The sequence below is a fragment of the Haliotis rubra genome, unplaced genomic scaffold (genome assembly GCF_003918875.1).
Source record: "Haliotis rubra isolate DU_JTF1 unplaced genomic scaffold, ASM391887v1 Scf619, whole genome shotgun sequence".
Lineage (NCBI taxonomy): Eukaryota > Metazoa > Mollusca > Gastropoda > Lepetellida > Haliotidae > Haliotis > Haliotis rubra.
In genome coordinates this window covers 300,275-324,588 of record NW_025767323.1, presented here as the reverse complement: position 1 = coordinate 324,588, position 24,314 = coordinate 300,275, and the positions used below count along the sequence as shown (strand labels likewise).

Genomic DNA, 24,314 nt, shown 5'->3' with positions numbered 1-24,314 from the left:
AAGTGGGTCATAGTTACAGAGGGTGGAGGTTGGGCACAACTACACAGGGTAGTGGTGGGTCACGATTAGTCAGGGTGGTGGTGGGTCAGGATTACACAAGGTGGAAGTGGGTCATAGTTACAGAGGGTGGAGGTGGGGCACAACTACACAGGGTGGTGGTGGGTCACGATTAGACAGGGTGGTGGTGGGTCAGGATTACACAAGGTGGTGGTGGGTCAGGATTACACAGGGTGGTGGTGGGTCACGATTACACAGGGTGGTGTCGGGTCAGGAGTACAGAGGGTGAAAGTGGGTGAAAAGTTACACAGGGTGGTGTGGGTCACGTTTACACAGGCGTGGTGTTGGGTCACGATTTCACAGGGTGAAAGTGGGTGAAAAGTTTCACAGGGTGGTGGTGGGTCACGAGCACACAGGGTAGAAGTGGGACACAAGTAAACAGGGTGGTGGTGGGTCACGATTACACAGGATGGAGGTAGATGACAATACGTAGGATGGATTCGGCCGATAATTTGTCACGGTGGAGACGGATCACAATACACATGGCTGATGCTGGTCACATCTGTACAAGTCAATTGAAAGAATTTGCCGAAGACAGAAAGCAACCTTCATGAACCCTTACTAAATTGAACTTAACTCAGCACGGCTATCAGTCGACTTGATGAGATCACTCAGGTTGTGCTATTTATACTGTGGTCTTCTCATGTTCAAAGTGAAAGTAAATGACACTCTTCTCTGTCGGGCTAAACTTAGCTGGTATAAAGAGAATCTGTCCGGTTAAAGTAATCATGTTAAGAGCCCGATCCAAACTGCGAGATTGAGTTCCATGGTGTTGGGGGGAATGTACGCTCACACATTCAGCAAGTGTAAGACTGTAAGACTTGAAGTGGGACCCTAATGTTTGAGACGTGGAGTCAGTGAGATACGGATGAGTCCAATGTCCTGAGACATCAGAAGAAAACACCATACACGCAACGCCACGAGGTGCGAGTTAGCTCGAGAGAGTGAGTTAGTTATGACGCCACATTGGATTATATTTTAGGTGTAGATGGCGTGTCAGCTTGGTGTATTAGTCAAAATGTATAACCTCTGATAAGACTAGACAATACAGGATCGATGTCTTCAGTATCGATCCACATTAATTGGATACGGAGGTATGCAATAAAACTAGTCACCGGGTCATAGTACCTGCTTCGTACCTTCAAGCGGCAAGTTGGGGTTGCACATCCCGGATTCCCAAGTTTCATGAAGTTGACCACTGTAGGGAAACCCGAAAACACTTGCACGCATGCCTCAGACTTCCTATAATGAAAACTTCTTTTTAAGGGGAGTTTAATTAGGGTTTAACGCCGCGCTTAAGATTATTTCAGACATACAGCGAGTTTGGTTTTGCTCCGGTTTTAGCAATTTTGCGACAATATCGCGTCGGAGGTACCTGGAATTGGCTTTGCAAATTGTACCCATGTGGGGAATCGAACCCGGGTCTTCGGCGTGACGAGCGAACGCCTTGACCACTAGGCTACCCCACCACCCACTCCTATAGCGACGTTAATTCATGGGTGTGTGTGGTTTACCAGATTTATGTCGGGTTTAGGGACCTAACAAACTTAGACACCATGACGCAGTTTGACATTTAGACATTATACCGCGTTTGTGTGTTGAGATACTGCAAGAAATGAAAAGGTACACACAAAATCATTTTTTAAATGATTTTCTGACCTAATCACCAAAATATTTTCGAAAACATGATAACAATGATTAAGTAATGTGTGCATTTCACACATTTTTATCAATTATTAATTTACTTCATTTCATCTTTGGCTGCAAAACATTATAAAAGGCAGGGTTAGCGAGCTGGAACCGCGTCCCAATGATAATTAATGTAAAATGTCTATATTTTAATACGCAGATGGCGCAACTGCTGGTGAAGTTCATTTAAGTGTGACATAAACCTTGATGTCTGAAGCAATGATTCGTGACGTACATCACCGTGGCTCATTGGGTTCAATGACTACCACTGTTGATGTGGCCGTATCATGCGTGGTAGACTAATGCTTAGTCTCTGAATATACATAATTTTGATAGTAACAAACAAGCCCATTTAAATTGAAAAGGAGCCCTAGGGAGACCAGAGATTCAGAACCTGAGGAAATCTAGACTTGCTTTATTTAGGGCTTTAGCACTGCAGAGAGGGCTAGGCAGTAGGGAAAATAATATGGTTCAGGGACTGTGAGACAGACTACATGCGTGGATATTGATGCAGCGACATACACATGATGTTTAACCTGATGCTTAAAATTTTAATCAGAAGGCTCATAGAGGGCGTAGGATTTTACTATTGTATTCCATCAATCACACGTTTGAGAACACCAGAAAAGTCTTCAAATTGTGTTTATATGGGGAATCGAAGCCGGACCTTGACGCTGACGTGCTGTCGTTGTCTTCGTCATGGCTAACCTCCGCCCTCAGTCAAAGAGATCTGTGTAACGTAAGTTCAACCAACACACATGGTAGCGGTGTTAATACAGAATTAGGAGAACAAACCAGACATGTTCTTGTTTTACACACGTACTGCAACTCCTGCAGAATGATGATCTTATCTGCAACCCATTGACCCGATCAACTCTTCCAACTTACATCATAAGCCACATTTTGTATATCAGCTTGGTAACGTTGACGCTATGAATCCACTGATTTGCGGTCATTGTTTTGTGGGGATGAGCTATAGTGTCGAGTTAGATGCCGCGTGTGCGGGGCCTGGCTGTATTGACTGCAGCTTAAACAACGGTAGGGCACGTCCTCTAATTACATTTGTCGGCTCGAGAGCGACATGTCCAGACTTCTCTATATTTACGGTGGTTTAAATACACCTTGCACCTACTGAATGGATTATACATACTCAAACCAAGAAGACACGGAACGGTTTCCTTCATGCAGCAGTCTGGTATTGATGTAAAGGAGAATTCCCCTTGACACAAGTAATTACATTGGTGAGGTGAAGTCGCAATGAAGATTATAGTACTCCTACAGAGGGACCGTGTGTGCGTGCGTGTGTGTGTACGTCCGTGTGTACGTGCGTGCTGTTGTGCGTCTGTTTATGCTAGTTGGGACTAAACTCGGGTTTTAAAGTGCTAGTCCGTTTAGGATATTGGCTCTTCGCCAAAAAGTTCATGTTGAGTTACCTTCATGCTGTGTGCAAATCATAGTAACAGCAAGTACCTTGTTTTAACGTCATTCGGTACGACAGTCTGGGATCGAACCACCTACCTTGCCCTACGGGCAAACACGCTATCCATTAAACCATCGAGGCATTATATTTACGCCGATGATCAACGGACCAATGGTAAACTAGGAAAACACGAATGACTGCAGCTCACTACCTGGGTGAAAAAACACGTTATATACGGACTTTCGGATACTGGTGCAAGCAAGAAATGCAACTGCTGCTTGGGTGTAACTTAGACGGCAATCTGAATACGACGTTATCAATTATGGAAAGTCAACAAAGATAGGGAATATATATTATGAAAAAAATGCCTTATCTCTCGTCCAGATATGACATAAACCTTATTAGATTACAAGTAACCTCGTGTTAATCCTTTACAAGACATACTTAATCCAAGTAATACCAAGGTTACATTGTCTAATGTCACATGGCAGATCCATACACCATGACACTCGATGCCGTGGCATGAACGCTGTTGACCTTGGTGTCATGTCATGAACCAAAGCGACGGCCACAACGTACTAATGTCCACAGTTAGTCAGACAGATGATTTTGACAACCACACAACGCATAGCTCTCCCTCGCTGGACCCGCACGTCATTAATCCAATCAGAAGTCAGGGAGACGTGGTCAGAGGTCAAGCGTCGATGGTGAGAGGGAATGGTGATACGTGTGTTCCATCAATCATGCTGGCACGTGATATCTAATTCCGTCTCGGATCCAATTCAGTTTTCAACGTTCTATCGGTACAGTCTGCGGCGTGCAGCGCTTACCAAACTCCAAATTGCTCATTTGGAATCTGCATGCTTAAGCTGTTGACAAGAGATTACGAGCACATCTCATCGTAATAACAATGTCAACACACTAATCTTTTGGTAAATTGATTTACCAACCTTGAATATTGACAGTTGGGCTGCCTCCCTGGCCTGTCACACCTTCTGATGGTCCGGAGCTCATTTCATACCACGTCCGTTTCGTAGGCCGATCCACTGACCTTGAACTGTAGCCATTTATACAGTGTCGTGATGCCAAAGGGTTGACTCTGATACCTTTTGTTAACCACAAATAAATACCAAAAAAATAATGCAGGTTGATTGTCTTTGATCAAGCAAGATAAAGAGACACAGGGTTATCGGGTATCCGAACGGCTTAACCCCAAAACACCCCACCCCACCCCCTCTGTTTCTTTCTTTTTCTTCCTTTCTGTCTCTCTCTCTTTCTTTCTCTCTGTAACCATTACAAGTGATACAAGCTTTTGTAGAGTACATGGCATATCTCCTGGGAAATAGTTGTGGTGGAGCCGTAATAGAGATGCCATCTTAGTTTGCTCCTCACGCGTGGGACTACACTTTAATTAGATCAGGGGTAGAAATGACATTTCCTATATTTCTTTACAAAGAGGAAATTATATCGAGTCACGCAGGATTCACGGAGCTAAACTGATCCACATTACTTCCACGTCAATGTACCGTTCCGTTTAATGACCAAAGAATCTTTAATGGATATATCAGGTTCTATTGTTACCAAGCAACAAATGTCTCGGTCGTTAAAACTTAGTAGAATGAAACCATTTGATAGCATTGCTGCTTTTAAAAAGTAATGTGACCTTAATTCTGAGATAAACGGAGGCACATACTGCGACAATGATAAAGTTTGTTTTTGTGGTTCTAATCATAATATTATCACGAGACATGCCTTATACAACGACCATTCCCTGGTATTATCAGCGTCGCTTGTGCCCAAGGCTGCGCTGTCGAGTCGCGCTCTGACAACTCATCAACAGAATTAATCTACCCCGTTTCCAAATGGTAATGGCTAGGCGACCTTGTCTATAACTGTGCTTCTGGCTCAAAATAGTCTCCGTCCCCTTACTATGAATGATAACCATCGCCAGAAATAAATCTGAACTTTCAAAACAAAAGAGTAATTTACGTCATGACTATTCTGGAAGCACGTCCTCCAATCACTGCAGGAGAAAATAACTCTCTCCCAAATCCTCTGAAAGCCGGACATTGCGTTTACCGTCTTTTGATGATTTTGGTCGAGTAAATGTCTAACGAAGATTTCCACTGTTGCCGCTCGCTGTCTTGGAGAGGACAATACCACATGCCGTACACGGAATAATTTCAGAAATGACACAAATGTCATAGGACATCGATTTCTCAAATTAGCCCAACCTTTGCCTGGAGACTTCCGGTGCATGCGCCGTATAGCGGCAGCTCATTTCCGGTGACATTTGCCCTGAAGGTATCGTGTGCCCCATCCTTGTGTACTGGATCAATATGTGACAGCTCCGATCAATTAAGATCGATGTCAACATCTACCAATAAGGGTAAAGATAGTTGGCTGGAAGTCGAAGCTGTACTCAACTCTCAGCCCGTAGTGCCTTTACTGGAGACCAGCCAACAAAAGCTGCAGACAGACAAACACCATGCTACGTATGAGTGACACAATCAGGAATTACCATAAACCCAGGCCACTCAATCAAAATACCATGCTTAAGGGTGTAATTGTGGTTTATTAGCATTACTTAGCGTCAAATGCATGTCACGGTAATAGCGAATGTTCAGCAGTAGCTTCAGGGTAGTGTAACTCCTTTTGTCTGAACAGGGGGCGGGGGAGGGGTGGGAGAGGAATAGCCAAATGGTTAAAGCGTTCGCTCGTCACGCCGAAGACCTGGTTCGATACCCCACATGGGTACAATGTGTGAAGCCCAATTCTGGTGTCCCCCGCCGTGACAATGCTGAAATATTGCTAATAGCGGCGTAAAGCCTTGCTAACTCACTCGTTATTGGGTACGTATACGTGTTTACGTCCGTCTGGTCATATGTTTATGGCATTGGAGGAATCAGTCTTTGCTCAACTATCGGGTATCAGACAGTTGGTGTTATTTTTATGCCAGCCACTAGATGTAATTCTGAATTACACAGCATGGTATATTTCTCCACTCACTCTCCTTTGGTAAGAAATAATGTCGTATTCAGCAATCGTTCACCATCATAATATCGTGAGGAACCTGGGTTTCTTATTCTTACTGGTTAAGGGCTTTTATAAACATAAACAATGCTTAAAAGCTGTAACAATCTGAACAGTAGACCTGGGTGCCGTTGTTCAAAACAACCTTAGCGCTAAGGCTACCTTAAGTCAGTGTTAAAGTATAGGAGTTACGGTCACCTTAGTGCTAAGATCGCTTTGTACAACGGCACCCAGTTCGTATTGTCACAACGAACGCAATTTGTGCTGAGTCTCTGACAATATGGACCCGTGAAGATCGTGTTAGAATGGGTCTTCAGCAACCCATGCTGGTCGTAAGAGAAGAGTAACGGGATCGGGTGGTCAGGCTTGCTGACTGGGTTGACACATGTCATCGTAGCCCAATTGCGCAGATCGATGTTCATGCTGTTGATCTCTGGATTGTCTGGTCCAGACTCGATTATTTACAGACCGCCACCATATAGCTGGAATATTGCTCAGTGTAGCGTAAAACTAAACTCACTCACTTACTCTGACATAATCACCACAAATAGAATGTGCACAGTAGCCAAGTATTTAACATTGTCAGACTAAAACACAGTTTGTTCAGTGAACAAGTCTCTAATAGCGTCACAATAAGTTCCATTATTACTTAGGTCTAGTCATTGTCACAACACAATTTGCCCTGTAGACTAGTCCCTGCCATTGTCACGCTAACACAATTTGTACTGTGGACAAGCCAGCCACTAAAACACGTTAGGTAATATGGAAATGACAGTATTTTCAAACGTGAGTCATGAACATGTGTAAGCAGGTGATAAAGATATATTGATCAGGATAACATCTGCGTCAAGTTTCGGTTGTCCGTACTAACCACGTGATCACTCATGACCCAAATGTCACGCTAACGTTCGTTGTCAAGATACGGCTGTGGTTGTCACGTACGTGCTTTTCTTCGTTTGGTAGACGCAACCATACGGCTCTTACAATCGTGTACTTTCAACATGGTTTCCTTTTGACGTCAAAGTCCAAGCTGTTCTGGACGATAACTTGGAGTCGTGACAGCAAGTAATTGATGTATTTTTGTCTGCCCATCGTTACCTCGAGAGCTCTTGTCAGTGTTTAGGTGACACATTCCTGTTAGTTTTACCAAATAATGGAACTGTTTATCAAATGGTACCTACATTTTACCAAAGGGTGGTTCTCACCAGGAACTAAATTCCTCAGATATTTGCTTTGCGCGTCAAACTGAAGTGCTTGTTGTTTCTTTTCATGTGGAATTTAGAGAAACATTAACCCAAAGGGTAGCACTGGTAATTATGTAAACTAACCGTTGCCATCGTTGATAAACAGTCGTAATAAGTGTGTCTATTGTTTAGTCCTGAACGCTGTAACAATATAGGTTGATAAAAACCTTAACCGTAGCCATCTGGTAATACCGTATTTCTCATAACGCTTGATATTTTTCATGGCTCCGGGATTATGATCCATGCTGATCGTAAGAGGCGTCTAGTGGGACCGGGTGGTCAGGCTTGCTGACTTGGTTGACACATGTTGTCGTATCCTAATTGCGTAGATCGATACACATGCTGTTGATCACTGGACTGTCTGGTCCAAACTCGATTGTTTACATACCGCCGCCATATGGAGAGAATATTGCTGAGTGTGGTATTAAAAATAAAAACAACTAACCACCCTCGATTATGGCTGACTCAACTGTATATAGGTGTTACTCAAATCGAAGTGCAGAGTTGCGTCCCTTGGCGATGCGGCATCCTCTGATTGTGACTTTCATTCTTCGTTATTAGACCTGTGCGCGTTGATTACAGTAATACTTGGTCTTCCCTCCTGCATCAACCTGAAACGCCCGTGACGAACAGTTGTTCTGAACGCTAATCCCAAGGATCTCATAACACAAACCTTTGTTATTTAATTACACAGAATCATTTTCTCTGAAGTTAGGCAGCCTATCCCCGGTGTTCCAGTTAGAGCCGACAAGTTTATTGATGTGTTTAATATATGAGTGAATCGGATTTAGTTCAATATCTAAGACAACGTCTAGTCTGTATTGGCAAAAAATGTTTCCGTGATAACTGATAACAACCAGACACGAACATATTTTACGCCTGTATTGATTTGAAAGTTTTGCATGTCAAGATCTGGTGTCAGACTAACTGTGTATCAAATATGTACAATAAAACAACGCTGGTGTAACAGGGCACTATGTATGGTTGTGAAGGCTGGCCTTCAAGAGCATGCGAACATTTAGCAGAATCTGTTTATGTTTGAATTTGCTCATCACAGACTTGGGGCTATGCCTTGTCTGTTGAAACAAATAGCACGCATTCCAGCAGCCACATCCCAATGAGATAAAACAAACACCCTCCTGTTTAAATCTTCATGCGTCAATATCACACTGCACACTGCAGACAATCTTCGCAAACTGTACAGTGCACGCAGCTGTTTTGTCACTGTACGGTGAATGCACCAATCTCAATTAATAGAGTATACAACCTTTTCCAACTGTACAATACGTGCACCCACCTGGAATTGTACAGTGCATGCACCCCTCTAGTTCTATACAGTTCGTGCACCTACTCATATACCCTTCTCACAGTACAGGGCATGCACCCCTCTCGTTCTATACAGTTCTTGCACCTACTCATATACCCTTCTCACAGTACAGGGCATGTACCCCTCTCGTTCTATACAGTTCGTGCACCTACTCATATACCCTTCTCACAGTACAGGGCATGCACCCCTCTCGTTCTATACAGTTCTTGCACCTACTCATATACCCTTCTCACAGTACAGGGCATGCACCCCTCTCGTTCTATACAGTTCGTGCACCTACTCATATACCCTTCTCACAGTAACGGGCATGCACCCCTCTCGTTCTATACAGTTCTTGCACCTACTCATATACCCTTCTCACAGTACAGGGCATGCACCCCTCTCGTTCTATACAGTTCTTGCACCTACTCATATACCCTTCTCACCTGTACAGGGCATGCACCCCTCTCGTTCTATACAGTTCTTGCACCTACTCATATACCCTTCTCAGAGTACAGGGCATGCACCCCTCTCGTTCTATACAGTTCGTGCACCTACTCATATACCCTTCTCACAGTACAGGGCATGCACTCCTCTCGTCTAATACAGTTCTTGCACCTACTCATATACCCTTCTCACAGTACAGGGCATGCACCCCACTCGTTCTATGCAGTTCGTGCACCTACTCATATACCCTTCTCATTTATATCAAGCACCCTTGTCATATTGGATGCTTCATCCATTTAACATTATACACGACAGGCAATCTCTTTACATTGTACACTTCAAGCATCCATTTCAATCCGCACATGATAAGCACAAGCACTTCAAGCATTCATATACTACACGTAATAACGACAAACACTACCTTGAACATTTCAAATCTACTGCACACTACACACGGTAAGAACAACTATCACACATCATACACTCTTTCACTTTGTTGTTTAACGCCGCACTCAGCAGGATTCCAGCTATATGGCAGCGGTCTGTAAATAATCGAGTCTGGACCAGACATTCCAGTGAACAAATCATGAGTATCGATCTACCCACTTGGGATACGATGACATGTGTCAACCACGTCAGCGAGCCTGACCACCCGATCCTGTTAGTCGCCTCTTACACTTCTAGCATATATGTCACACACGAGAATCTCAACCATCACACAATACACTTCAAACATTCATATCACACACAAAAAGCTCAAGCACTACATTGTACACTTCACGCATCTATGTCACACACGATAAGCACATCCATTATACAATACACTTCACGCACTCATATCACACACGATCAGTACAACCGATAAATTGTACACTTTAAGCATCACACATGATACACTTCACATGAACGTTGTACCTTTCAAGCATCTATTTCACATTACACATATCCATCACATATCCACTGCAAGCATCCTTCTGGCATTATACAGTGTAAACACCAACCGAATCCTGCTTGGATTTAATTGGTAAAATTTACCAGACAGATAAAGAAGCAATCCGCCTTGCTGACGCGTGTTAAATGTGTTACTCTGTAGGCTGGACCAGGATGCTGGTAGAACAAGGAATGTATCGTTCTTTGGCTCACCACAGCTTGTGGGTTGAGCTTTATTGATACGGTAGTCCAACAAGGTTAGCGCAGGTACTGGAATCGGTTGCCTTTCAAGACTAAGTCCCAAGGGGGTCGTTCTCATTGCCGCGTTAGAGACCGCTGCTAGGTTTGTAAAGGCCTGGGCACTGTTACAATGATTTATATGAATCTGATTCAGCGCGAATGTATTGAAAGGAACTGTGAACATGTGCAAGCTGGTTCCTGTATGTATTTAAAATACAATGCATTGACGTTAGAACTAAACATTTTTGGCATTTTATGTTCTGATTTCCATAGTCACGTTCAAGGTACAACCTCAGGTTGTTAAGCTTCAACCACTATGTAATTATGCTGATTGACTATTGGCTATTAGCAATCTCTGTAATGTTGCAACCACAGAGACTGCTGTCAAAGAATATCCTCTTGTCACTTTAGCATAATCCGGATACCATATTTGGGAATAGAACAATGGATATGAAGACTATATCTTCCATGCCTATGGCCTGTAGTAACGTAATAACACAACCGAGGGAATGGCACACTGTATTTGGTCTGAAATCTAACATTCCACTGAACACATACCTCAAGTTTCTAGTAAACAGCTGTAGTTTGACAGAGGTGGCAGACCAATTTGGCCAACCGTCGGGAATAGGGCTGCAGCTGTTTTGACAAGTAGACATTTTAATTTCATAAACGTTATACGCTATACACGATATTTCAAAACTGCAAAACTAGGAAGGAATCAAAAGTAGGATTACAAATGAAGAGGAAGTACTACATTAATATTATCTCCACACCATATCTTAAACAGTTTCATTATAATAAATGACGGACATTCATTGACCATTGTGGCTCAATTTCGTTGAAGACTGAAGTACGTTACTGGTCTATATTGAAACACCCATTAATGCTGGACAGCTGAAATGAGAGACACAATAGACTTTGTGCTGCGACTAGATATCATTCAGCTAACACTGCCATATATTTCTTAAGGAACACTATGAGAATAAATATAGTTTTAAAATCTAACAACAATGTAGTTTTAGGTGGAAGACAATGTTTTTCAACAGTCTGAAGCGTGATTATTTTTAGCAGTTTCCACGACAAGTTATTTTGTTTTCGGTAGTGTTCTCTTTCACTTAGAGCATCGCACTGATATCGCCGTTTTTCGATACGAGAAAGATACCCGTGAAATTACGGGTTAAAATTGGTCTTCAGCAACCCATAATTGTTGACACATGTCATCAGATCCCAATTGCGTAGATCGAAGTTCATGCTGTTGATCACTGGATTGTCTGGTCCACATTATTTACATACCGCCGCCATTTTGCTGGAATATTGCTGAGTGCGGCGTAAAACAACAAACAAGCCGATACGACAAAGAAGTAAAGTTAAGTCTGACATATGATTTTTGTATCTTTCTATCATTTTCCCTTGATATGCCTGGCGTTATGCCTGATTTGTGTCACCCGACAATTACAAACCGTATTTCGTCTATAATGCGCTCTCATTATTTAACCCAAGTGTTGACACCGCGTCTGTTTCGTTGGCACAGTGGTAACCCACCTTACGGAATCCCAAATCCTTCAGTCAAACATGCATGCCGTTAGTGATAGGCATAATCAATTTCATCAAAAGACTCACCTGGCCTTTATTATTTAATCTATTGTAAGATCCGACGTCTCGTAATGGAATTCGATGCCTATAAGAGGAAATACGGTACTACTGATTATTAGGATTGGGCTTCGATGACAAACGGCTCGTTACACTGGGTTCATTTGCCTACATTCACCTACATTCACATTTCAAACTTACAAAAAGCTGACGAAATTATGATTAATATGCTCACTGCACTCGATATTGTTTCCGTTATAAACATGTTTGTTGAAATACCTAATGCAGTATGATTGGCCTCTCTGCTTGTAGATTAAACAACATGAACTTATGTAAACAGACAGCCTTCGTCGACCACAATATACTATTGGTATATAGTATTCAGCATTTGCCCAGAACCAAATAATCACCAATAGGCAAACCACTGCATTCAAATCACTTCAGGGATTTAAGGGTTAAATTTACATTCAGTACATATGCACTTAAAAGTATTCCATTAACTGTCAAGCCCTTTGTCTGCCCTTTGGCCAGCACTGAAATCAGAATGTGTTAACGTCCAGACATTATATAATATCAATATAACCCCCCTCTATATAGATAGATATAGATATAGATAACATATGGATATATACATCCTTTCAAAAGTTTAGACTTAAAATACTCACTATATGTTATGTATATGGTTACATCGAAGATTGATTTCTCCACTAACTTGGGGGAACCAACTGCAAACCTGATGCAGATGAATTGCACGAGGATCATGCATCAAATTGCTGAAAAGCATGTGCAAATATCGTGCATGTGAACAGCTGCGTTTTGGTGTAAAGTTTTATTAAGAATTCGCCAATTTTCACTGATTTTTATCATTTATTGAACTCCAAGCTCGCTGGATTACTAGCCAGGCGCCTTGGACAGCTCGCCTACCGCGCCCCCATGTGTAAACATGTACAGTACTTTTAAACAGTATGGAATATTTTGCGAAATTTAGTTTAGAACAGTTGCCTGAAGTAAGTGGCTGTTTTTACACTAGTGAGTCTAAACTTTTGAAAGGACGTATAGCTACAGATATGGATTCTCGAGCCTAGGTCAGATTGGAGAAAATGTATAAGTTCCGGTGATAATTATCAGAAGATTTATGCACGGTATTTTCTTCTTCTAATTATTTTGTTATTTTGTCTAGCAAGAATAGAGAGATGTATTACTTCCGGCTAATGAAAGTAATAATAATATATTATATAGTATTGCAAATAGGTGTACCGTCTTTGGCGTTGTACGGTAAAGGTAGCAGTGTGGGGTTGTGTATCAGTGAAGAGGACCATCGGTCTGCATATGTCCAGGAATGGTACATACTAATCATATCCCACCAGGTGTGTAGGCAAATTATCCTTCCAAATCTCGAGGCATGTGACAAATGTGTCAGGTGTCAAGGTTTAGCGATGTAATTTCAGACTTTCAGATGACGGGATAATGCTACCTTCCATGTGTGTGTGTGTGTGTGTGTGTACATGCATCCTTCCATGTCTCTAAATGTGTCTATATATGCAATCATGTGTCGCAATATGGTACGTATGTTCACATGTGTCAATATATTGTAGTTATGCCCCAACAGGTGTCTAGGTCTGATAAGGAATTTCGTCATGTGTCAATGTTTTATGGCTCTTTTTTCTGTTGTAGATGATGTCGTTCAGATAAGATCGGAGTGCTGAAATGAGCACGTCGCCGGTGGGACACGATAGGCCCCCTCCACCCAGTCTGCGTTATGACTTCCTCTCTGTGCCTGAGTATGCTCCTGTTCCACATCTGGTCAGCAGCCCCACCAGCCTCTCCGTTCCGGGGCAGTTTTTTGGAGGTACCGGAAGTGGTGTACCTCGACGTGCCAGCAGCACTGCCTCGTCTATATTTGACCTGTCTTCAGAGTGTGAGCAACTGGAAAAGGCGCTCAAGGAGAATGATACTTTCGGTGTGAAAAAAATCCTTCAAGTGCATCACAGTAAATTCCCCGTCAATTTACACGGCAGTATTTTAGACAAGTCCAGCTGCGACTCCCGCAGTAGGCGCACTAGTCACGTGAGTCAGGATGTGGAAATTCTACTCCGCAAAAGTCAAACCTTAATTGATCATCTTGACCGCCGGGAAAGTTTCAACACCGACGTCAGTGACGTCCCGACAGTGTTCCGTAACTGCTTACACATAGCCATTCAGAACAACTCCATCGACGTACTCAAAGTCCTGCTAAAGTATGGGGTGGACTCTAACGAGCCCGGTCACAACTTGCTGGGCACCAGTCGCAGACCAAGCAGTGCGATCGAAGCTGGCAACAATAACACTCGCCAAGAGGCCAGGCTCGTCGTAGGAAGTACCAGCTTTGATGACAGTCGCGATTGTGTCTTTGTGCCTGTGCATGCAAATCTGAGTCCACATCGTCAACACTGCCCTTGGCAGATCAGCCAAAATACCACAACAGTGTCGGCGGCGGTGGATTCAGTCAGCAGCGCGAGCCACGTGCCGCGGGGTTTACAACATGACCGACTGCCTGAAATCATTGAGTCTTCTGCAGAGGGAGAGTTCGATTTTGCGAGAATTTATAGCGCAGAAGAGTTGTACAGCTTACCACCTCTGTACATAGCGGTAGTAGAGGGTAAGCCTCATGCGCTCCATCTCCTGTTAAGATACGGAGCTTTACCTAATGTTCAAGACAGGTATGGATGTACACCTCTACATGTTGCCTGCTGTTCGGAGTTCTTTAACTGGGACTGTGCCTATTACCTTATAAAATACGGAGGTAAAATAAGAATTAAAAACCACTTGGGTATATGTCCCCTCAGCTTGTGGCCTGAACTGCTCCACGAGCAACAATCACTGGTAAAAAACGCCTTGTCGTTGAAACCATCCCCCCGCAGCCATGGCAGACGGTTGACGGGCTCGGTGGGCCATGCAAGTCAGCGGTCAGAGAGCATCTCGCGCTTCTTTAAGAGATTAGGAACCGATAGCAGATCTAAACCCAGGGAGAAACGAGTTACCAAAGATGCCCATTCCGATGGAGATATGAGAGAGAGGGCCTCTTCAGGAGGCTCTTTCAAAAGTGTACGAAGTAGACACCAGGCCTCGTGTGTAGCAGACGACAACGACAGTGATACATCTTTGGTGAGTACTCGCACAACAAAACACTGATAGCATGCCGTTTGTTTCAAGTGTAGACAGTCATCAGATGTGTTACCGTATTCAAATGTTACATCCCTCGGACATTGTGAAACCGTTCTTTCCTAATAACCCAGCAAGTACCATAGGACACAGGGTAGTAACTAGCTATTGCATGACCAATACATAGCAAAACATGCCACAGGGGACGTTTGCTGTTAATACGTTTGTTTAGTCATTTAATCCATGTTATTTAGTGCCCTGGAGTGTTAACCAAAACTGGATGTTCCCAATTGCCCTATATTCCAATTCTCGCCATTGATTACGCTTGAGGCTATCTGATCAGAAGCTGTTCATCAGCGCGTTTACACGCAAAGCTAGTACCGAGGGCCGAAGAATACCTGCTTTGTGCTACGGCAGTAGTATCATGTTGATATTATATGAAGGTAACTGGAAAACTGGTTTTACTTCTATTACAGGCTGTTGTGCTCCATTGATCCAAGCGAGCATTTCTGGATGTTAATGTATAATCGCATGTGTATATCCCCACATAGGCAATATTGCCGTAATCATATATTATATAGGATGAAAATAATGCGTGAAGAAGTAATTTATAGCTTTTAGATACATTGTAGCTATCTTTATCAGATGACTTTTCTAATCCCACTAAATTTTATTTGGTTATCTGTTTGTTCAAGTTTATATTTGAAACATATTTTTCATTTCTAAATTTAAAATTGCATATAAATAATAAATTGTAACCGTCTTTAACAGACATTTTATCAGTCAAGTGGTTGAGAAATGTGATCAATAAATATAAAGTTTCTTTAGCAGCTGGGTGTTTAAAACACTTGATACAGTCACTTCCACAACCATTCTAGTAAACGCGGAAAATCCGATCGATATATTTAGATGCACGGGTTCATTTAGAAATGCCATTAAATATTAAATGACCTTAAATATCACATCGGGTTGAGGGTAGATGGTGTGTACATGCGCTGATCTATGTACTGACAAGCATGAATACATAATCCATATACGAGAATGGTGTCATACTAATTTGTGCTGCAATTACCTTCGATCGATACTGCATGAAAGGTATCACTTGCTATGGGTTGGTGAAGAGAGCATCCTCACACCCGACTCTGCGATTATGGCAGAGCCATTATCCTGCTCTGGTCGTCAACTACACGTAATGTCAATATGATGACGTTGCTAGAGGAGAATGGTGACAATAGGTGCTCAGTGACCCCCAATCCCTAATAATTGACCCGGGTCATGACAGATAGAGACAATCTCTTCCTAATCCCCATTTATACAGCTGCAACCTTGGGATACCCACTCCTTGTGAACAATGGCGAAATGACGTTTTGCTACAATTTGTTGGCCAGATTAACGACTGATTAATGCAGATTAATCCGAGTGGAGAGAGTTGATGTGTTAATCGCCCCCCTGACCCCCGTATTGATTCTGTTGTTGGAACAGATGCCCAGTACCCGGGTTTATCTATGGGATTTGTTGGTGACAGTGTGAGCTAGTTGAGTATGCGTCAAATGGGCGTTGAGCTCTGCTGTTGCCTTGAACCATCGGGTTGACTGAACAGAAATATTTACACACCAGATAACATTGCTGGAATATTGGTTACGGTCATGCTGAAAATACAACTCACTGTAATACATAACTTACACGGAGATGACACAGATGTTCCATTTGAATCATTTTAAAGTATTGTTTTATTGTGTAGTTGTACTGACAAGAGATCGGTCACATGACCACGAAACTGACGTGTGTTTTGACATTAACACGTACTACCTGAGACTGTATTGTTGAAATGACGTAATCTCTGCTCCGACGTACCTACGTACGTACAGTTTTGGCCATCATTCTTTAAAGGTCCACACTCCAGCGAACTCAGACACAGTGAAAATTATTTCTGAAGTAAATATAATAGACAATTTCTTGTTACTAGCTACAGTTTTGTCAAGCATAATTACGGAATTTCAGCTGAATAGCGATGTGCTATATTCACCATATGATTTTTTTCATTGCTACATGACAATATTAGATGTGAAAACTTGTTTGTCGCATTCATTGATTTGATATCAGTGACAACACTGGCGTTTCAATAATGAAAATCTTGCTCCTAGAAAGATTATTCCACAGCCTTTTGTATAGTCTGTTTTTGTGAGCTTTTTCTACTGAACATTGTCATGCCATTGTTCCCAAGGTTCTCAAGGTCGATCAGATAAATAGCTACGTTGTGACCTAGACGTCTTAGAGCGCTTGGATATACTACTGACAGAGGGTCTTATGTTGAGTGTCACGTACACCACAATGCCTGAACAAATAGGACTAAACCTGGCCCAGTTGCACCAGCAAACACTCCTACAATGAGAGGCAGCCGCTCATCCCAGAGAACCAATCCTATTACGTTTGAAAGGCTATCAAATCTCGCCAAAACTATCAAAATCCGCTGTTGTGTTGTGAGCATAACTCTCGAAAGGTCCACATCATAAACGACTGTCATGAAATTCAAATCAAGCTGTAGACACATCTGTAGTAGGTTGACGGACGTGTCCTTGTTTCAGGTGATCGTTAGCCTAACACGTGTCCTTGTTTCAGGTGATCGTTAGCCTAACACGTGTCCTTGTTTCAGGTGATCGTTAGCCTAACACGTGTCCTTGTTTCAGGTGATCGTTAGCCTAACACGCGTCCTTATCATGACGTGACCGTTGCCTTAACTCGTGTTCTTATTTCATAAACTCGTTGTTCTCACTCGTGTCCACATTTGACAAGACTGTTGCTCCAGCCAGTGTCCATAATTTTGAGAGAAACGTTGTAGTAACTCGTGTCCATATTTGACATGGCCGTTGCTCTAACACGTGTCCTTATTGGCGAATCGTTGCATCTCAAAAATCTAAACAGCATCTGTTGATAGATATATTTCAACAGTCTGTGCGACCATCATCTGACAGGTCTGCGGCGCTGTAGCTAAGCGACACTTCGTCTACAATGCGCATGTCTCCATCAAGATTGGTCTCATCTGGCCTAGTCCTTCCACTGATTATCTTCGGACAAATTTGTAGATAATTACGTACAACAGTAGACGAAACAGGATCTGTGTTCTAAACTGTTTGTCAACGTGCCAGAGACTCGTAACATGCAATAACGACGCTATCCAGTTACTAGTACACAGGTGACGGTCAAGTGACAAGCTTGAGTTGTGACCAACTTGACATCGTTCATAGGATATTTGATTGTTACAGGTGAAAAGTTGAGCATGTAGCAAGTGGGAGATGTTACAAAAATGGACATTTGGCATATGGGACATGTTGCGGTTTGGACATGTGAACAGATGGGCATGTTACGTGCAGGACATGTGACCAGGGAGACATATGTTACGTGTACGACATGTGACCATAGGGACATGTTACGTGCAGGACATGTGCCCAGGGGGACATATGCTAAGTGTACGACATGTGACAACGAGGATATTCTGCCTACAGGACATGTGACCAGAGGAACGTGTAGCATGTGGGACAAGTGACCAGTGGAACTTCTTACGCATACATGTGACCAGAAGGATACGTTACGTGTAGGACATGTGACCAGAGAGACATGCTACGTGTACGACATGTGATCTGAGAGACATATGTTACGTGTAGGACATGTGGCTAGAAGGATTTGTTACTTGTACGACATGTGACCAGAAGGATGTTACATGCAGGACATATGACCAGGGAGACATGCTACGTGCAGGACATGTGTGCAGAGAGACATGTTACGTGTACGACACGTGACTAGAAAGACATGTTACGTGTACGACACGTGACCAGGGAGACATATGTTACGTGCAGGACATGTGACCAGAAGGATATGTTACGTGTACGACATGTGAACAGAAGGATGTTACGTGCAGGACATGTGACCAGAAGGATATGTTACGTGTACGACATGTGACCAGAAGGATATGATACGTGTACGACATGTGACCAGAAGGATATCTTACGTGTACGACATGTGAACAGACGGATGTTACGTGCAGGACATGTGACCAGGGAGACATAAGTTACGTGTACGACATGTGACCAGGGATACATGTTACGTGCAGGACATATAACCAAAATGACATGTTACGTGTACGACATGTGACCAAAGGAACGTGTAACGTGCAGGACACGTGACCAGGGGAACATGTTACGTGCAGGACATGTGAAGCCAGAAGGGGCAAATTGGGAGTACGTCAATGATCACTAATGTTATCTGTAAGGCACGTAATCAGTGGGATATGTCACCAGCATGTGACCACTAAGTCATTTCGAGTGTGGTGTGTTCTGTGTGAGCCTCGTACCTCACAGTTATGGCTACCAAACTTATAGCTCACCCAGCGTTGTTACCCTTGTTTTATAATCGGATATTGCGTTGATAAGTGTGCAGTTGCATGATAAAACAGTATTATCAGCGACATATATGAGTGAATATGACACGAATGGTTTGTCAGTCAGCAGAGTTTATAGGAACATAGGTCCATTTAGTAAGATATACGCAGTATGGCCCCGTTGGACCTTTACAAATGTCCATTATTCATTTGTTTTGACGCCATATTTTCATTTCTACAGAATTCTTATTTAGGATGTGTCCTAATCAAGCTGACACGCTATGGAAAACTGTTCAAGCAACTACTACCCTAGTACGTAGTGAGTGAGTGAGTTTAGTTTTACGCCGCACTCAGCAGTATTCCAGCTTTATGGCGGCGGTCTGTAAATGATCGAGTCTGGAACAGACAATCCAGTGATCAACAGCATGATCATCGATCTGCGCAATTGGGAACCGATGACTTGTGTCAACCAAGTCAGCGAGCTTGACCACCCGATCCCATAAATCGCCTCTGACGACAAGCATGGGTTACTGGAGGGTCATTCTAACCCGGACCTTCGCGGGTTTTTGCTTACAAAGTATCAAGAACCGCGTATTCAGCAACAGTACCAAACACGAGCAGATACATCATTCCAATACAGCGTCAACTGATGGAAAATATTTCAAAATCGATACGCGTAAGAGTACGTACGTACCACAACACATTCGTGACTTTATAATAAGTTCTGTGTTTATACAAATGCCAACTCGTAAGCAAGCAAATGTATTTTAACTATATTTGTCTGGGTTTTTTTCTTTCGTGATCTGCCAATACAGAGGCCCGCTTATCGTACATTGTTAAACTCGCAAAACATATCACGTTCTCTACATAAGTAGCACGAATCTGCTGGGTTTGGTCTTTAACGTAAAGAACCGGATCTATCTGATGGCAGTTGTTCTTTTAGTGACGTCCCACGCGACAGATTATAGGTGACAGTTAATACCTTTGTTATATTGTGTGCGTTTCTGCTTAACTACGGTCGACCTATACACGACGCCATCTGGAACGCTCTTCCGCATACCACTCCGGGAGGTGCATCGCCAACAGCGTAAACTTCTGTGCAATAAAGCTTGCTCTCCTTTTTAATACCCACGCGTAGGTCATGATAAACTTTCAGCTAGGTTGCTGATGATGGGCGATGTTTACTCACGACGACGAAAAAAGAGTTCATGCAGATTTATTACTGAGTGGTGTTAATAGCTTCCTAGTTCCAAGGACAGAGAATTCATTTAGTGGATGAACACAAGGTTCATTTAGTATTCGGGCAGTGGTTAGAGTAATGGGTGCATCTTGTGTCATCGCTATTTAAACACATGTTCATCACACAGTTAGAATCGCACAACAGACACAGCTTTTAGCAGAGATTTCTTGTAGATGTGGGAATGTTTTGTCGCTCTTGCGTTCAGCGTTTGCTCTTTACTACGATAAGTGAGGTTCGGTCCCTACCTTCTTGCAATGTCTGAAGGTGATATCGTTTGTCCCCTGCGTATTATTGTTGGAGTCAGTGAGTGTGGTTTTCGACGCTTTAGCACTATTCCAGCGAAATTTAGGTAGGGGACTCACACATTGTACTTCTAAGGGGAATCGAACCCAGACTTTCGACGTGACGACCGACCATTTCCACCACTAGGCCACACCTCCCTCAGCAAGTATTGGAAACACACAGCTCACTTACTCACTCCCTGAGTATTCGTGGACGAATGAGTTTGACGTCACTGTAGACAACGTTCCAAATACATCACGATGGTCTGTATATAAGTACAATCAGGGACACACAAACTAATGACTGATGTTCTGAACAACACCACCGAAGTACGGTTCGATTCCCTATACAAGGATGATTTGCTTCAATATAATTGTGCTGGGGGGTCTTTACCAGCTCGAGTCTCCACCGAGCCACGCATCTATAAAACACAGATAGTAAGCAGTTCGCTTGTCACACCCAAGACCCGAGTTCAATTCCCCATACAGGTACAACTTATAAAGCCAATGGGTAAAAACGGAGCTATTTCACTGTACTGAAATCAATACAATGTGGATACTACCGAAGTACCACATCAATTATAGAGGATGTTGGTTTCACACAGATATCCATTTGTCCACAATTATATACAGCTACTTAGCGGGTGAGCTAAATACTGGAAGCAATTCAACAACTCACCGAAAACTATTCTGAGTCATTCCTCATCCAATACAATGAGTCTTATCCAAATGCTTTTAATTCCAGGATATAAAAAGAAAACTAATAGATTAATTCCCAATACTCTCAGATCTTGTATTAAGGCCTTACAAAACTACTTCTTGCTCGCTCAGCCAAATGAGCAATACAAGTTTTCAGTAGAGTGAGGTTGGACGTCCTTCGTGACCTTGGGAGAACGACACGATGCAATAACGACGGCGGGGAATCAAAGGGGATTAGAAGACCTCGCATGATCAATTTGTTGTCCACTAAAAAGCGGTTAAAATGTAATTTGCATGTTTTCTGTAATTGCTTTAAGGTAAAGAGATTCATATTTTCGACATTAAGGCACTGTATCACGCGAGTGCCAAAGCCAGTTTGAATGGCGTATATGAGAGCTATTCGGCAGCTGAAGATCTTGTCTAGTATCTATTTTTTGTACGGTCATTTTGTGTCTATATAAACAGGGAACAAGAGATGTTTTCTGATCTTATTTACGTGGAATTGTGGCTTTATGTTGTTTAAATCATTCCAGCTTGCAACCAAACTACGCTTTAAGCGTTTGAAACCTAAATGCGTGGTCAATATATGATGTACGCAGTGTTATGGGGGACCAATACGAACTCGCAACGATATTGATACGTCACGTGACTGTGTAGGCGCATTTAACCAGTGGTGTGACATTCAAGGCGTCTTCAGGGGGTTGCATTCTAGAAATTCGGTAAAAGCTGTTGGACTATTTCTGGTCCTGGGGAATTCAGCACCGAAGGTTCAGTATTTCTGTTACGAACGGCCAAGTATGAGCCAAAAACCAAAAAGGGTTCATAGTTCATATTCTTATAGAGGCTTTTATCTGGAACTCTCCTTATATGGTTGGAAAAGCAGTTTGTTCCATTATGGCGAATGGATGTAGGTTAACAATCTGGTAAGATGTAGGTAATCGTATATGGAATCACAAGCGTATTCATCTTCCATTATTCAGTAAAAGTAATGTGACTGTTTACTTTAAAGCGTCTTAAAAGCTGCTTGGGTTGTATTTTCCCCAGGGAGCTGAGAATAAATCTACCAAGAACGCAATAAGCATTCTTCATCTTTTTCTCCTTCTCCTCCTCCTTATCTTCCCCTCCTTCTCCATCTCCTCCTCTCTCCCCTTCTTCTTCTTCTTCTTCTTCTTCTTCTTCTTCGTAGTAGTAGTAGTAGTAGTAGCAGTAGCAGTAGCAGTAGCAGTAGCAGTAGTAGTAGTAGTAGTAGTAGTAGTAGTAGTAGTAGTAGTTGTTGTTGTCGTTGTTCTTGTTGCAGTGCTAGTTGCCCAATGCTAGTAGTCCAGTATCAGTCGCCTATTTCCAGTCTAACATTACAAGTCATCCAGGACCAGGCGTCTATTACTAACAGTCCTGTACATTGCCTTCGTGCTCTGAGACCACTAAGGTCATCTTCTGGAAACCTAATTTATGCAACATTGGCAAAACTCTTTTAGGAATATGACAATCTGCACTGGGGTTCTTAATACATAATAGATGCCCCTAGAAGTTCAGAAGATGCTCAGAGTGTAACGCTGACAGAATATGACGTAATTCGCCTAACAGCAATATCAGAAAAACATCCAAACCCAAGTCAAGAATTTACCTTAAACCTTCAATCAGTGCCACACTGTGGAATACAACTAAGTATGCCATGAAAAGGTATCAATTACATTAGCTGCTTTGTACAATGAGCCTTGTTTGACAAACGTGACTATGTTTCAGAGCATGATCATGCATTAAGAGCCTCAGGCAAGCTTCTTTAGATGTTAAATATTTCAACATGGATCGATGAAACTTTACACCTCGACGGTTTGCAGAGTTATGATATATCAAAAGATATATCTATGAATTTATTATTTAGATGTCAGGGGACAGAAGGAATATTTATCATCCAAATCATTCTTGCAACGTTGTTTTCATTTTCAAACAGTGTAAAACAGTGCTTACAGATGGCATTTGACGTGTTAACCGATTTCAGTTGCTGAGCTATTATTGCTTCCACATAACCTCGCCGGTCGCAGGTTTCTGCTTCTACATCTTTAAACAGTAAAAGCGAGTCTTCTTTCCCTGTATCAGCTCTTTATGTGACATCAGTTGACTCGTGTTATCAAATGTGCCAACTGTATATCCATTGCTGATAACACCCTCCATATTCCATACGGAAGCAAGCCATTTGCTCCAAGAGATAAGTATGTTGCACTTAATGACGTCATTGACATCGTGTTCTGATGGACAAATGCCCGCTTCCAGGCCCGTACAGTCTCCAGACTGTGCTTCTGACCATGTAGATCAAATTGAGATGTGAAAGCTGCCGGTGACACAGAAGAAGAAGAAGACGTCTTCATGCCTGGTAAACATTGCCCAAACCTCATTTACTATGCTGTAACCTTAGAAGCAAGCCACAAGGAAGGATACCAGATAGCCAATGCCGTTCAACAATCGATAATAGCGAAGGTTCATTATCATCCAATTTACGTCATATAATTTTACATGAAATGAAAAAACAACAGAAACCCAGTAACAAACATTTCTATGGGAATATTATTGATTATCGATTCAAGTCACTGATAGGGTTTTTATTAGTGTCACGTGTAAATAATG

The 24,314-nt window shown here is 42.5% G+C and overlaps 1 protein-coding gene across 1 annotated transcript in view; it reads left to right on the top strand.

Moving 5' to 3' along the window:
* Positions 1-14,099: 14,099 nt before the first annotated feature.
* LOC124256118 overlaps positions 14,100-24,314 on the top strand; it is a 294,746-nt gene continuing 284,531 nt past the window's right edge. The window contains 1 exon segment of the mRNA XM_046690072.1: positions 14,100-15,100. Coding sequence (XP_046546028.1) covers positions 15,002-15,100 — 99 coding nt within the window. The 5' untranslated portion in view covers positions 14,100-15,001.